This window comes from Aquarana catesbeiana, linkage group LG13, assembly GCF_042186555.1.
Source record: "Aquarana catesbeiana isolate 2022-GZ linkage group LG13, ASM4218655v1, whole genome shotgun sequence".
In the NCBI taxonomy this organism is placed as follows: domain Eukaryota; kingdom Metazoa; phylum Chordata; class Amphibia; order Anura; family Ranidae; genus Aquarana; species Aquarana catesbeiana.
In genome coordinates, this window is record NC_133336.1 from 200,870,481 (window position 1) to 200,888,210 (window position 17,730).

A 17,730-nucleotide genomic window follows, 5' to 3' on the forward strand; every position below is an offset into this window, starting at 1 on the left:
AGCTGGCTGACAATCCGATCGTGTGTGGGCTTCCCCGGACTTTCAGCGGACTTTTCCAGCTGCAAATCTAACAGACTTTAGATTTGAAACATGCTTCAAATCTTTACGTCGTAACTACGCCGGACCCAGAAATCCGCTTGTCTGTGTGCTAGTCCAACGGGCAAAAACCCACACTAGGGCAGCTATTGGCTACTGGCTATCAACTTCCGTATTTTAGTCCGGTGTACGTCATCACGTACGAATCCGTTGGACTTTTGTGTGATCATATGTAGGCAAGTCTTTCGTAAGAAAGTCTGCCGCAAGTCCGCCAAAAGTCCATCGAAAGTCTGTCGGACAGGCTGTCGGACTTTTGTAGACGAAAAGTCCGACCATGTGTACGCGGCATAAGTTTTCCCATTCAGTGCTTCCATGTGGAACAAAAAGGATCCCTCTGAAAGATTCCTCTGTTTGACTGAAACAAATTCTCTGATTATAAATCCTAAAGTCAAAGGCCTGTACCGCCTGTCTATCTTGACTCCATGCAGAACAATCTCTCAGTCTTTGGAAGTTACTGTAAGTTGTTGGTCATACTGTGTTCCGTAGCAACACAGCATGCTACTCTACTTACTCCTGCTCTTGCTTCTTTACATGGCACTGACCTTTCTTTCTTGATCAAAGTTCTGTGTTCCCTGGTCACAGAGTCGATGCTTTGGTCTATTTCATCCGCTTTACTCCTACTTCCTCCACGCACACCCGGCACATCGCCGCATGGGGATGTCCGGCACAGCGGTCCCCAGTGCTACATGCTGTCTTCTCTGTACTCAGGACCTCCACCCTGGACCTCCCTTAAGGGCTTTCCGGTGACTTTCCTCCTCCAGGGCCCCAGACCCTCGCCACCTGGAACTCCAGGCCCTGAACTCCTCCTCACCTCCCCCTTTGGCTCGAACTCTCTCCCACTCCTGTCCCAGGAAGCATGTGACCCTTCTTATATGAGAGACCTCCCCCTGCCCATGCAGGTTAATGATAGGTCAGAACTCTCACATGAGCTGCCTGCCACTCAGGCCTCAAGCCCAACCTCCTCTTCCAGAAAAAGATCCTTCTGCAAGCGGAAGAGGTATCTATGAGCCCAAGCATAGGTGGACACACCCCCCGCTACACTGGCACTCCTACTCCCAAAATCAAAACAACAAGGCCTGCCCAAAATCTCAGGCCTGGCAAAATTTACCTGCCTCTGCATTCTGTCACTAAATGCTTTGCAATCCCCTACCTTCAGGTAGTGACAGCTACACATCGAAAAGAAGCGCTACTTTACAGGCAGACTAAGGATACCCCCAGGCATGATATTTAAAGGAATATTTCATTTTTATTGTTTCACTTTAAGCATTATTAAAATCACTGCTCCTGAAAAAAATATAGTTTTAAAAACGTCTTTTTTTGCATTGAGCAGAGCATGCAGAGCGCACATGCCGTAAATGTTATGGTCGCACTGACACATTTATACACACACAACATACAATTTTTGTCACTATCTAATTGTTTTTTTCTCTCCTCACCATTGTTTTTTCCCTGACACACAATAGTGTGTCACCACCTATCTCCACTATATTTAATACATGTTTACCATCTTCACTGTCCAATCCCACACATCCTGCTCACTTTGCACCTACTTTTGTTATACAACATCACTCCTTTCATCATAAAATAATTATCATTACATTACTTTACTCCTTATAAGACACTTGTTCCTATGTAACAAACTTGTGCATTGATAAGAATATCTATAGTGGATGCACATCTTGATATGAACACTATTTAGACATTTATTAGTGTCAGAAGTTCAATCATTTCTGATTCCCATTTGCTGCAGAAGCCGTTTTTCCCTTTCCTTGCCCTGGGGGGTGTCTCACAGTGTGGTTTCTTGTAAGCCTTTTGGGCCGTATTCCTCCTCCTGGAGAGGCCAGGACAGCCATGGAGTCCAATGGATCATCCAACGGATTTTAAAATAAAATTTCTGCTTGCGAGGTCTTTCATTTCACTCTTCAGTGGTAAATATAATAGCATTATGCTCATGATAATTGATGCATAATGTATGATACTTCTTGTAACAGATGTTCAAAATATATTTATTTAGGAGTCAACCATTCCCCAGAAGAAGACCACAATATAATAGGTCGAAACATCAGAATTTGCACGCAGTTCAAACCACTTATGTTATGCTGTTTGAATATATGGTTGCTTGGCTGTATTATAGAATGATTATTGTATTCTTTCAACCAGAGTCTAACATTTTAACACTGACATGTATTTGTAATTTATTAAATAAAGACCCTGTCAGGAAAAGCCTTCCTGCAAGCGTTCTAGCAATAGAAAGATTAAAAGGATGCCTGTGCACAGAAGTGCCATCTGGCGCATGCGCAATAGCGCTAATAGTGGCGCAGGAGCGTGCGCGCCCCCTATGACAGCACTTGGCACCAAAGATATGCTATAAAAAGGGGACTGTTTCATTGCTGCCTTGCTGTCCGGTCTACAGCATTCCTGAAGACCCCTGCCACTTTGTTACTTATGATCTGTACCCTGAAACCTGTTACCTGTTTGGACTGTTCTTGACTACCCTGTTTGCTGCCTGCCCCGATCTGGGCTTTGGACTTTGACTACTCTTCTGGATTGCCCTTCTGTACCTGATCTGCCTGCCTGTGTTTTGACCCGGTCTGCCTGTACCCTGCTGTCTACATCCTGTTTCTGGACTACAAGACACCTCCCTGCTGTCTGCATCCTGCTGCTGGACTACAAGACACCTCCTTGCTGTCTGCATCCTGCTGCTGGACTACAAGACACCTCCCTGCTGTCTGCATCCTGCTGCCGGTCTATGAGACACCTCCATGCATCCAGCTGCTGGACTACAAGACACCTCCCTGCTGCCTGCATCCTGCTGCTGGTCTACAAGACTCCTCCCTGCTGTCTGCATCCTGCTGCTGAGTTACAGAGCACCTTCCTGCTGTCTGCGTCCTGCTGCCGGACTACAGGACACCTCCCAGCTGACTACAGGGCCCAGCCCTCTGCTCCAGTTTTCCATTCAGGCACTTGTGCCCCTTTGTACTCTCGAGCCCCTGTCATCACTACCAGGGGTTCCTGACTCGGAGGTATATGAGAGGCTGTTCCCTGCATTCCGGGCTCCACCTACCAGGTACATGACAGACCCTTTTAAATAATTTCCATACTCTGACTGGAACCTGGAACCTTTCCATAACATTTCTATGTATCTTAGCGTGCGCAGCCTGAACTCTCATATATGTGCGTTTCTTCCTTTTATGTTCCATGATTGTGAAGTCTATATGGTGCCATATCATAGACCACTATGGTGAAGTCAAATTGTAACACATTCACCTTCAACTTTATTAAAACACTGTAAACATTGGCTCAAAAGTGCTATGGTCCAGAAATATTTAGACAGAATAAAGGTGGATAAAGCCCCTGGAACAGTTGATATCCACCCACGGATCCTTAAAGTGGATGTAAACCAGAATTTTTTTATATATATATATATATATATATCATACTGTAAAGTATAATATTTCCTACCATTTGAGCCCAGTCTTGCCACAAAGAGTTAATCCATCTCTGAGCAATCCTCTTTTATTGTTCAGTGAGATAAATCTTGACAAACTGAGAAAAACTTTGTCAAATACTCCCCCTTGCTGTGAGTGACAGTATAAGACACAAGCATTATTTTTTAAATTCCCTCCCCCACTCCTTTCTTCAGCAGCTCTGCAAGGATTGGCTGTTCCACACCTCAGCATGATTTGGCATGATGAAGTCATGTGGTTACTTTCCTGTCTTTTCACTGGATGTTAGAGATCATAGCAGAAGTTCAGTTAGAAATACACAGGAGAAAATGAATATTGACAAGGGAAGTGTAGAGGTGGGCGGGGAGTCTACTGACATCACGACTCCACCCACCGAGCTCCAGACAACAGACCCACCCACAGAATCTGCAGTTTTTGGGTTCTCATAACAGACAGAGGGGAGACATTTGACAGGTAAAGATACATGCAGGAGGCGTGTATATCCTTATAGATAACCCCTATGGCAGTAGTTTAGAAAGGATGACATTGGGTTTACAACCACTTTAAGAGAATTGAGCTCTGTCATTTTAAGGCCGTTGTTTATAATATTTAGGGACTCAGTAATGACTGGAATGGTATCGCTGGATTGGCCGCAGGGCCAATGTGGTGTCCATATTTAAAAAGGGATCAAAGTTCTTACCAAGTAACTATAGACCTGTTAGTTTAACTTCTATAGTCGGGAAGATACTGGAGAGTTTAATAAAAGACCACATAGATGAGTTCTTGCTGGAAAAATATATTTCAAGCAACAGACAGCATGGATTCATGAAAGACAGAAGATGTCAAACAAATCTGATTTCTTTTTATGAGGAGGTAAGTAAAACCTTTGACAGAGGGGTGGCTGTGGAATACTTGGACAAAGGGGTGGCTGTGGATGTGGTATACTTGGACAGAGGGGTGGCTGTGGACGTGGTATACTTGGACAGAGGGGTGGCTGTGGACGTGGTATACTTGGACAGAGGGGTGGCTGTGGACGTGGTATACTTGGATTTTGCAAAAGCGTTTGACACAGTTCCCCACACACGGCTCATGTGTAAGGTAAAGTCTACAGGCTTGGAAATATCAGTTTGTAAATGGATAGAAAACTGGCTAAAAGACCCAATTCAGAGAGTCATGGTTAATGATTCTTACTCTGAATAGTCTAAGGTTATCAGTGGTGTACCCCAAGGTTCAGTGCTGGGACCCCTACTTTTTAATAACATTGTAAATGATATAGGGTCTGGGATTAAAAGTACCATTTCAGTCTTTGTAGATGACACCAAGATATGCAGTGGAATAACGTCCTTACAGGATGTCTCCAATTTACAAGCTGACCTCAAAGTCTAATTGGGCAACTAAGTGGCAAATGAGGTTTATTGTTGATAAATGTAAAGTTATGCACTTGGGAGCTAGGAATATGCATCATACATAATAGGGGGAGTACAACTGGGGGAATCCATAGTGGAGAAGGATTTGGAGGTTTTGGTGGATCATAAGCTCAATAATAGCATGCAATGCCAAGCTGTGGTTTCCAAAGCGAGCAAAGTCCTTTCCTGTATTAACCTCCTTAGCGGTATTCCCGAGTTTGGCTCGGGGTGAATTTTCAGTACCAAAAGCAATAACCCTGAGCCATATTTGGGATCGCATCGCAGGATCCAGGCAAAGTTACTTACCTTGTCCCCAGGATCCTGTGATGTCTCCCCACTGTGCGTGCGAGACATGTCCTCTGCCTGATTCATCACAGTGCCGAGCCCCATTCCCTGCAAGCATTGTGACGCATGGGGACAGAGCACGACGCCAAATTCAAAAAGTTAAAAACACATTACACATACAGTAAACTGTAATCTTACATTACTGTATCACATCCCATCTATTTCACATCCCAATTGTCCCTAGTGGTTTGTCCAGTGCCCTGCATGCAGTTTTTTTATTATATATACTGTTCTTTCTGCCTGGAAACTGGAGATTGTCCATAGCAACCAAAAAGTGTCCTTTTACATCAAAAGTGGTTTTAGACCAGCTAGAAAACAGCGATAATAAATTAGAATCACTTGCAGAATTAAGTGATAGTGATTTGTGGGGAAATTTGTCATCAAACACTGAAAGTAACGACAGCGACAATTCTGCAACTGAGCAAATTTCAGTGTTTTTGATTTGATTACATTATTGAATCATTTTTATTATTATTATTTGTTAAACTTATTTATAGTTATTTATTATATTATAATTTATGATTTTGTGTTTCAGACTTTATCATACTCGGGATGTGTACTAGACTCTTGTTTGGACAGATTTAAGTGAGTTATTCCTAAGAATTACAGGTCTACAATATAAAACGCCAAATTTTCATGCAAAATAATTGTACCGCTTTCAGCATCAAAAATCTTAAATAAAAGAAAAAAACCGCGCTGAAAAATAATATAAACACTTAAAGCTGCACGAATAAAACACCAATACCTGTGTACAATAAAAATAAAAGAGAAAACAAACGTGCGCTCATAATGAACATAATCTGTGTAAAAAATACATAATCTAAATCCCTGTAAGAAAATCAGAAATGTACATCAAAAAAATATTGATAATTAATAAATGGTAAAAAGCTGTGAAAAAAATATGCTTAAAAAGTGTCATAACATTTCAAGAAAAGTTTTCACAACCCAAATGGATAAGGAACAGTCCTTAGATGAAATACTCCAAGGAGCGAAAGTTCTTATGATGAACAGTAGGAGAGGGAGTCCCATACATAAACAGTTACTTCACAGAAGCAGGAGGAAGCATCCACCTTCCGACCAGTCAGACACTGCACATATATATGGAGAGGGAGGGAAATGAGGATAAGAGCTCTCATATAGTCCCACAGTATTAAAAGGTGGACCCTTACCCTCAATGATGGACCTCCTCTCTGGCGAGGTCTCACACACAGGCAGACTTTGCCCTCTGCAGGTACTGTGGATGGATGATGTCCGGATCCAGCTCATACAGTGTGCGTCTCCAGCTTGGCTTCTACCAACTCGTCCACCTGGGGGGGAGGGAGTGACAAGCACACTTGTCCCAAAGGGAGGTGGATAAAAAACAAAAGAGGGGCTCCGATGGTGTAATAAAGTTTTGGAATTTATTGCTAGTTAAAACAATGGAGTCACAACAAGTGAGCTCCGTGAATACAATATAAAAAAGCCGTCATAAAAATAACAAACACCCGTGCAAATCATGGGGCGGACTGAGTGATGGCTTACGATGCGTAGCCACGCCCTACTAGTTTCGTTACATCTGACATCTTCAAAGGGGCACGGGTGACGCTTTAAGTCATCACCTATATAGTGCAGAGCATGAACCAAGCCTCATTCTGACTTGATATCACCACTCAGCAGTATTCAGACAGCTGGATGGGGAAATAACCAAGCCTCTCACTGGTGTTCTTCCCTGCAATCAATGCTGCCATGGTAACCTTTAATAAACAGAGACCAGAAAAGAGATTAACCCCTTAAGGAAGAAATCCCTGGTTCAATATAATAAGCTATTGCTAACTATACCGCACAGTGCTCACAGTATTAAAAACTCTCAAGTACACTTATCTGAAGTGTTATAAACACAAATAATTTAATTCAATTTATTTAAACTAATATAAATTAGAATTATATAATACACTGAACGGAACCCAAAATGAAAGAAAAAAAGGGATTTCTCAGTATGCATGTTCCCCTGCAAAAATCAGTACAGTAGCAAGCGCATTCATAGATGGAAAGAACATCAGTGAACCTGTATTAATGATTTTACATTGGGGAGTATATCAACACACTAAATATTTTTTTTTTTTTTTTTAAAAGTGGTTCTCATATATAGTTCCACAAATGTGAATAAAATAAACATCATAAAGAATAAAAATATAAAACCATCGGAAATGTATGATCACAGACGATCGTATAGGACCCTCAAACTGAGTCTATTGCCCTCCACTTTATAGTTGTCTAAAAGAGGGGAAAAAAGGGGGTGGGGTTATTTCTAGGAATTATCTATAAAAGCATTGAGCTCAATGTCAACGTTTAGTCCTCTGGGTCTTAAAGAGTGGATTTTATAGATCCATTCCATTTCGAGCTTCGAAATGGCTCTTCTCTTAGAACCTCCTCTCCAGGAGAGCTTAAATTTGTCAATGCCTATGAACGAAGTCCCCCTGAGGTTTTGTTTATGAACCTCAAGGTATATTAGGTTGAAACGAAATCTTTTGTTTTTTATCCACCTCCCTTTGGGACAAGTGTGCTTGTCACTCCCCCCCCCAGGTGGACGAGTTGGTAGAAGCCAAGCTGGAGACGCACACTGTATGAGCTGGATCCGGACATCATCCATCCACAGTACCTGCAGAGGGCAAAGTCTGCCTGTGTGTGAGACCTCGCCAGAGAGGAGGTCCATCATTGAGGGTAAGGGTCCACCTTTTAATACTGTGGGACTATATGAGAGCTCTTATCCTCATTTCCCTCCCTCTCCATATATATGTGCAGTGTCTGACTGGTCGGAAGGTGGATGCTTCCTCCTGCTTCTGTGAAGTAACTGTTTATGTATGGGACTCCCTCTCCTACTGTTCATCATAAGAACTTTCGCTCCTTGGAGTATTTCATCTAAGGACTGTTCCTTATCCATTTGGGTTGTGAAAACTTTTCTTGAAATGTTATGACACTTTTTAAGCATATTTTTTTCACAGCTTTTTACCGTTTATTAATTATCAATATTTTTTGATGCACATTTCTGATTTTCTTACAGGGATTTATATTATGTATTTTTTACACAGATTATGTTCATTATGAGCGCACGTTTGTTTTTTCTTTTAGCATCAAAAATCTGAAATAATCATACTGCCAGGGAGGTTAAGAGAGATATGGACTAAAGAGAGATATAATTTTGCCCCTGTACAAATCATTAGTAAGACCTCATCTAGAATATGCAGTTCAGTTTTGGGCTCCAGTTCTCAAAAAGGATATCGGGGAACTGGAGAAAGTGCAGAGAAGGGCAACCAAACTGATAAGAGACATGGAGGAGCTCAACTATGAGGAAAGATTAGAGGAATTGAATCTATTCACTCTTGAGAAGAGGAGATTAAGGGGGATATGATCAACATGTACAAATATATAAGTGGTTCATATCGTGAACTTGGTGTTGAGTTATTTACTTTAAGGTCATCACAGAGGACAAGGGGGCACTCTTTATGTCTAGAGGAAACAATATTTCATCTCCAAATACGGAAAGGTTTCTTCACAGTAAGAGCTGTGAAAATGTGGAATAGACTCCCTCCAGAGGTGGGTCTGGCCAGCTCAGTAGATTGCTTTAAGAAAGGCCTGGATTCTCAACTGTGGGTGAAGGATTGTGTATATGGGATTGTATTATTATATTTTTTTTGGTTGATCTAGATGGACTTGTGTCTTTTTTCAACCTGACTAACTATATAACAATGTAAACATTGTATAAGCCATCTCTAATGACATTTACACTTACATATAAATTACCCATACAAGGAGCAGGCACACTTTAACAAGCAGCAAGTAATCTCTGATTTCCATTATAATAAGATTCACCTACCTCTCTGATATACAATAAATAACATTTATAACTTTGTGTATAGTTACATTCTGATGGGAGCAGTTGTGTAAATGGTTTTAATAGATTTATGGGATGTAATGAAGTTTTGATATGGTCACTTTTATTGTGTGGAGTTATTATATATTCAGCGTTTTATGATCAGTATGGAGTGATATGGTGTTCTATTATAAAGGACTGGGGTAATCCATCCAACTACAACATGTATTTACTTGGAGTTCCCTTTGCATATTTTGCTGTAGGTAAGTTAGAGATATCTTTTTCTTACCTCTGTGTTTAAGACTTTCTGAGATTTTAGTTTTAACAGGACAATAGGAGAGTTCAGGTTCTCCAGGATGTAGATCAGATCATCTTTATAATACTCATATATCCTCCTCAGTGATGGATCATCATATGACGACAGCTGGCAGTGGAACTCATCACTATCCTCTAGAAAAAAACACAAAGAAATACATTTTCTGTTTTATAAATGTTGTGACTTAAGTTCAGCATGGACTTTTGTATTCCTGGATCAACCCTCTGCAATTGGGGAAAGGAGCACTGGAGGTTAGAATCCCTATACAAATCAATACAATAATACCCCTGTGATTGGGGATTTATATTTGCGCATACAAGGTAACTTGCTTTAAAGTGGAGTTCCAGGCTTTTTTTCGTTTATTAAAAGTTAGGAGCTACAAAAAGTGTACCTTCTGACTTTTAATAAACAGACACTCAGCCTGTCCCATGGTCCAGCGCTGTGGCTGCACGGAGCCTCACTCCTCTCCACGGCACCTCCATTGAAACTGTGGGCACCCAGCTGTGACAGCCTGCGGCTTCACAGCCGGGCACACACTGCGCATGCTCAAGTCGCACTGTGCTCTCTGAGTGGACAGGCAATCTTCTGGGACCTGTGATGTGTCCCAGAAGATTGCAAGGAGGGAGGGACCGCCTAGGGGGAGAGGAGGAGTCACCTAGGCGGCCCGTAGTCGGAAATAGGAAGTGGGACAGGAAGTCCCACTCAAAACTAGTCACCCACTCCCCCCAAAAAATGATATGCCAAATGTGGCATGTAAGGGTGGTAGGAGTGCTTAAAGCGGAAGTTCCACTTTTGGGTGGAACTCCACTTTAAACCTTGCTGAGAACAAGCCTAACTATAGATTAATAAGAAAAGGAAAACAAAGTTAAAATGTCTAAAGTTAACCACTTCAGCCCCAGAAGATTTTACCCCCTTCCTGACCAGAGCACTTTTTACAATTTGGCACTGCATCACTTTAACTGACAATTGCGCGGTTATGCAATGCTGTACCCAAACAAGATTTGCGTCCTTCTTTCCCCACAAATAGAGCTTTCTTTTGGTGGTATTTGTTCACCTCTGCGTTTTTTTTATTTTTTGCACTATAAAGAGCGACAATTTTGAAAAAAAAAACAATATTTTTTACTTTTTGCTATAATAAATATCCCCAAAAATGTTTTTAACCACTTTAAGACCAGGCCTATTTTTCAAACTTGTTGTTTACAAGTTAAAATCTTTTTTTTGCTAGAAATTTACTTAGAACCCCAAACATTTTTTTTCTAACACCCTAGAGAATAAAATGGCTGTCATTTCAATACTTTCTGTCAAACCATATTTGCGCAGCGGTCTTACAAGCATACTTTTTTAAATAAAATATACTTTTTTGAATTAAAAAATAAGACAACAGTAAAGTTGGCCTAATTTTTTTATATTGTGAAAGATAATGTTACGCCGAGTAAATTGATACCCAACATGTCATGCATCAAAGTTGCGACTGCTTGTGTGACGTTTAAAATATTCTACAAGTTGCATGTTTTGAGTTAAAGAGGAAATCTAGGGCTAGAATTATTGCTCTCGCTCTACCGATTGCAGCGATCCCTCATATGTGTGGTTTGAATACCGTTTTCATATGCGGGCGCTACTCACCTATGCGTTTGCTTCTGCACGCAAGCTCGGCGGGATGGGGCGCATTTAAAAAAATGTTTATTTATTTTACGTTTTATTTTTTTATTTTTAAACTGTTCTTTTAAAAAAAAATGGTGTCACTTTTATACCTATTACAAGGAATGTAATTCTTTACTTACAAGGAATGTAATCATCCCTTGTAATAAAAGCATGACAGGACCTCTTAAATATGAGATCTCAGATCTCATATTTACACTAAAATGCAATAAAAAAAATTGTTTGAAAAAAATTAAATAAAAAAATTTGCTTTAAGAGCTATGGGTGGAAGTGATGTTTTGATGTTGCTCACCCTGCATTGGTATGGAGCCAGGTGGTGATCTTCTTCCCCTTACTCATCTTCATACCACACAGGACACAGGATCCGATCGCCACTCCGGTAAGCGGTGGAGGGCACCAGAGTGCGGCAGGAGTGGGGTCCCTCTCCTGCCACCCATAAAAGTGATTTTGCGGCAAACCCACCACAGAGACCACTTTTATCTGAACATGGACCACCCACTGAAGAAGAGGATACCGGGGTTATGGTAGCTAGCTGCTGCCATAACAACGATACTCCTCTTCAAAGTACCACCGTATAACAGCTATGGGCAGGAGAGAGTGTTCTGAGAGGGAAGGAGTCTAGAAATGGCGCTGGCAAGGTGCACGCTGTAAGGAGTCCTCGGTCTTGCCTCCCACTCCTAGGAATGGATTCCAACTAGATCTGCCTTCCCCTGTCCTCTCCCTTCGCTGCCTCACGAAAACCAGCTAAGATTTCCCCCTGTAGGAAAAAAAGCCCTGGCATGGTGCAGTACTTTTGTTGAGCTGGGTGATGGGGGGCTTGCAGGTCTGAACGCTGAGTATGATCTGTGTTCCGGCTGCTGTGGAATCAACTACTCCCTTGTTTTCCTCCCTTACCTCTTACCCATTGTTGCAGGAGGACGAGGAGCACAAGAGCGGTGTCTCTCTCCTCCTCTCCCCCCCTGCCTGCCTTCTGCTTGTCTCCCGTCAGGATTGGAGAGAAAGTGGGGTGTTCCGCGGGACCTGGAGACACTCAGGCGCCTGACCCTTGGCCACTCAGAGGAGGCTGGAGGAGGTTGCTGGGGAGTGAGCGATGAGCCGCGTTTTACCGATGGGAGCCGAGTAATATGAGGCAGAGCCAAGGAGAGGCTCGATAGGAGAGACTCTCTGGGGCGAGTTCCCCTCTCTCACAGATAAGTAAAAATTTTATTTTTTTTCTTTCCCTTTTTATATGTGCCTGGCAGAATGTAAAACAAAAAAATTGTTTTTTCTTTGAGAAACAAAGCCAAGGAAAGAACTGGTGAAAGAAAGTTGGAAGAAATCATCTAGAGTACACCCAGAAAACCTGGCATTTAACTGTGCTCACATACTGAATACCGGAGGCAGAAATATATATAAATGAATGAAAGAATATTAAGAAACATCTGACTAATAAATTATCTGACTAATGAAATAGTATTCATAATATACTGAGTGTTCATAATATACTGAGTGATTTGAGGGACTGAGTGTACAAGGCTGTACGGAAAAATAAAACTGCACATATATGTGGCATTATATTTGAGTTTTTTTTGTCCTGAATTTTTGGACTGTTTTAGACTGTTTAGTTCTGACAGCGCCCCTCCCTGCAATTATAAAACATACAAGTGATAAATACTGAGAGTGAACGTGAATAGATAGGCCGTCACCCTCTCCTCCTCTTTTTTTAGTAAAATGAAGGGTAAACTGGCAAGAGGAGGTGGAGCGGTGGCTAAATCACCCCCCCAAGCTTAGGTCCTGGCTCTGGCCCCATAAATAAAAACCTAACCCAAGAGGATGGGGACCCAAGACTGGTAGAAACTAGTATAATCTTAGAATCCAGAATAGACCAGGATCTAGAGTCAGATTTGCGTGCAAGAAGAGATGAAGAACAACAGAAGACAGCCCAGGAAAACTTTTGCGGCCCTGGAAAACTCTTTAAAAATAGAAATGGCAACAATCCATAAAGATCTGGGCCATATGCTCTCAAGAGTAGAAGAAGTGGAGAAAAAAGTGGACTCCTACTCAAGGATAATAAAAGAGTTAAAAGAAGAAATAAAAACATTAAAAAAAGATCAACAGAAACAAACATATAGATTAGAAGATCAAGAAAATAGAGACAGAAGGAAAAATTTAAGAATCCATAGCCTCCCTGAACCTACTCAGATAGAAAAAATTATCAGAAACAATAAAGAAGATTTTAATCCAGTTCTGGGAAAAGAAGAAACCAACACAATAAAATTTGAAATAGCACACAGAATAAAAAGACCACAAGGGCTCCCGATGGAAAATCCAAGAGATAAAATTGTCAGATTTGAAAACTGGGAGGAAAAAACAAATCTGGAGAAACTTGAGGGGAAAACCACTAATTGAGTATGAAGAAAAGGTGATACAAATCTTCCAAGATCTATCACAAGAAACCCTGAGAAGGAGAAGAACATTACAACTTTTATTGAAAATTCTTCAGGAACAAGAAATTCAATATAATTGGGGTTTCCATGCATGCCTGATTGCTAGGAGAAACAGACATATTGCTAAACTTAGGTTTACAGAAGAAATTCCCGACTTCTGTAAAAAACTAGAAATTCCAACACCAGAAAACACCAGAGATTTAACTTCAAGGCAAGAAATAATGACACAGGACAAAGTGCAATGGCAGTTGACTTCAAGAAAATAGAGGACTAGGGCAAATACAATAAAAGGTCCTAATAAATAAAAGTAGATAGAAAGAAGAAAGAGAAAAAGGGGGGGTAGGGGGAAGGGGGGGAATAGAGGGGTTAGGGGGGCAAAAAGAAAAGAGGAAGAGACAAACAGGGAGGGAGGAGAGACCAGGATATGCGGCATGCCCAGAGGTCACCTTTTTATAATACAGGAAAGGCAGACCCAACGCGCCAAAAAGATTTCCACTTCTGGCCAGAAAGAGCAGCAGGGGCAAGAGAGTGCCCCTAAAAATAATGATCTGCTCTAAGACCATAAGGTCAAAATACCAACAACAAAGGGGGAGATAGGAGGGGAGAGGGAGGATGAGGGTGGGGAGGAGAAGTTACAGTTAGGGTTGTCCCGATACCACTTTTTTAGGACCGAGTACAAGTACCGATACTTTTTTTCAAGTACTCGCCGATACCGATTACCGATACTTTTTTTTTAATGTCACGTGACAGTTTTTTTTTTTTTTTTTTTTTTTGAGGGGGGGGGGGGGGGGCGGGTGGGGTGGTGGTGGTGGTATAGTGAACGGTGTCTGTGTGTGTGTTTTTGTTTTGGTTTTTTTCATTTACATTTATTATTTTTTACAATTTTTTTTTTATTCTTTATTGCACTATGTGTGTGTTTTTTTTTTTTTTTTTTTAATCAGCCCTGTTGGGGGGCTTTGGTGAGATATCAGGGGTCTTAACAGACCTCTGATATCTCCCCCTTGAGACAGAGAAATAGACAGAGGATAGAGATTCCCCAGTCCCTTTCTCTGCAGCGTCAGCTGCACTGAGAATGAATGGAGAGAACACAGCAGCTTCTCTCCATTCATAAACTGACACATCGTAATCACAGAAGATTACAATGTTTCAGTTATGTGAATGGAAAGAGTCAGCTGACTCTCTCCATACACACAGCGGAGAGACAGCAGAACGGAGGGGACAGACGAAGAGAGAGGGGGACAACGGAAAGCCGGAACGAATGGGGACAGCGGAGGGGGACAGAGGAACGCATGGGGACAGCGGAGGGGGACAGAGGAACGCATGGGGACAGCGGAGGGGGACAGAGGAACGGATGGGGACAGCGGAGGGGGACAGAGCAAAGAAGAAGGACAGCGGGAGGTGGACAGAGGAACGGAGGAGGACAGCGGAGGGGGACAGAGCAAAGAAGGAGGACAGCGGGGGGGGGACAGAGGAACGGAGGGGGACACAGCAATGGAGCAGGACAGCGGAGGGGGACAGAGGAACGGAGGAGGACTAAGGGGGATGAGGTGACAGTCAGCGGTGATCGCGTGTGGGGGAATTACAAGCACCGATCACCGCTGTATGTCACTAAGCAGCTGAAAGCCGCGGGGGGAGAAGCTTGTAACTCCCCCACACGTCCATCACCGCTGACAGTCAAGGTATCGGCGGAAGCATCGGGAGCATTTGCCCGAGTACAAGTACTTGGGCAAATGCTTGGTATCGGTGCCGATACCGATACTAGTATCGGTATCGGGACAACCCTAGTTACAGTGAGGGAAATGGTTTGCTATTCCTGGACAGACCTGCGGTGGTCCTCAGGAAAGAAAGTACGAGGACTGAACTCCCCAGAATAAAGACATATGGTCCTACAAGAGATAGAAAGAAACGCTGCAGAGATAGTATTCCTACAAGAGACATATTGTACAGGTTATTATGGTGATTCCCCAATTAGGAGGGCAAAAGGAGTAGCAATTGGCTTTGGGAAAAATGTTCATTTTATAGTAGCAGAGAGAAAATTTGACCCAGATGGACGCTTCCTTTTTCCTTAGAGGGACCCTATTGGATACAAAATACACCTTTGCAAATGTATATTGCCCTAGCGGGAATCCTAAATAATACTTGATAAAAATACTGAGTGATCTTATGGAATTTAAACAAGGCAAACTGATACTGGCTGGAGATTTTAATTTCTCCATAGACCATAAAATAGACAGTACGTCTGTAGTACCAGAGAACATAAACAGCTAAGAAGGATTAAAAAAAACTAATGGATGTAATGGAATCAACGATAGGAATAACAACAGAGCCGGATCATGCGCCAGTGGTAATGAAGATGAAATTACAAGGAGAAACCTATGGGAAAGCCCCATGGAGACTAAATGAGGATCTAATAGATGATAAGGAAATAGAAAACAATATCATGGAAGAGATCGATCAGTATTTTTTGAAGAATGAGACCCCAGAAATAACAAAAGCAACAATATGGGAAGCACATAAAATGGTTATAAGAGGAAAATTGATCTCCATAGGGGCAAGAAAAAAGAGGGAGAGAGAAAAAACATGGAGAAAACAATAAAAGAAATATGCGACTTAGAACAAAGACACAAAAAGCAAGCGGAAGTAGAAACCCATCGGACCCTGATAATAAAGAGAGACCAACTAAAAGACTTGATGGAACAAGAAACTAGGAAGGAGTTCAACAGGGTGACACAAGAGAGATATAAATAGGGGAAACACACCAGGGAAGTACCTTGCAAAGATGTTAAGAAAAAAAGAAGAGTTTAAATTGCATCGAAAAAATAAAAAACGAGAGAAGAGAAATAGTAAACAAAATGACAGATATAGCAGTGGCCTTTCAATCATATTATAGAGCACTTTATGCAATGAGAAATCAAGAGACTCAAGCAGAAAATGAACTAAGGAGAAGAAACATACAAGAATACTTAACTAAGGCTATATTGCCAAAGCTACAAGATGAAATATTGTTAGAACTGGAAAAATCTATTACGCAAGAGGAAATTAAACTGGCATTGAAAGAAATCCCTACAGGAAAAAGCCTAGGACCAGATGGGTTCACGATCAAATGCTATTAAAAAAATTCAAAACCAACTGATCCCAAAGTTATGTGACTATATGAATAAGTTAGGTGAAGGCGAAGAAACACAGCAAGAGTCATTATTAGCTCATATTACAATAATACCCAAAGAGGGGAAAGATAAAACCATCTGCTCCAATTATAGGCCTATAGCCCTATTAAACGCCAACATGAACATCTACGCAAAAATCCTCACTACAAGAATGAAAAAACTAATACCAATGTGGGTGGACCCAGATCAAACAGGATTTGTACCTGGCAGAGAAGGTAGAGACAATAGTATAAAAACACTGATAATGCTGAGGAGGCGGAAAAAAAAAGGGATCACCAGTCTTACTCCTGTCAATTGATGCTGAAAAAGCGTTTGACAGGGTAGACTGGGGATTTATGATGGATACTCTCCAATATCTGGGACTTGGACAAAATTATGCGATTGGATGAAAAATCTGTATAATCGACCAACAGCTATGGTGAAAATTAATGGGAAATTGTCACCCTCTTTTGAAATGCATAAAGGAACAAGACAAGGGTGCCCACTTTCACCACTGCTATATGTATTGTCAATGGAACCATTTCTAGCGACCTTATGGAACAACCAGGATATAGAAGGGGCGAGAGTGGGGGAAGACAAATACAAAATTGCAGCATACATGGACGATGTCCTGATGTAGGTAACAAACCCAAGGGTGACGCTCCCTAACTTAATCAAAGAGATAAAATAATACAGCAAACTCTTGAACTTTAAAATAAATCCTATAAAAACAGAAATATTAAATATAGGAGTGGAGAAAAAAGAACTCACATTACAAAGAGAATTCCCATTTACATGGGTGAAAAGAGATTTATCATATTTAGGAATCAAATTGACATCTACCACCCAGAAGCTGTATTTGGCAAATTACATTCCATTACTGACGGAAATCAAAGCAGAATTAAAGAAGGCTTCATTATAGGGTTGTGGAAATTAACGATTCATTTCTCGATTAATCGTTAATTTTTTGACCGATCAAATTTTTTTTGATCAGTAGGCTGCCTGCCCTGGGGCCGCTTTGGACCAAGCTGTGGCTGCAG

The 17,730-nt window shown here is 41.5% G+C and overlaps 1 protein-coding gene across 1 annotated transcript in view; it reads right to left on the bottom strand.

The window, feature by feature from the left end:
* Window positions 1–17,730, bottom strand: part of LOC141116653 (NACHT, LRR and PYD domains-containing protein 3-like) — a 215,225-nt gene that overhangs the window by 164,140 nt on the left and 33,355 nt on the right. Inside the window, exon 2 of the mRNA XM_073609046.1 lies at window positions 9,433–9,593. Coding sequence (XP_073465147.1) covers window positions 9,433–9,593 — 161 coding nt within the window. The remainder of the gene's footprint in view (window positions 1–9,432; window positions 9,594–17,730) is intronic.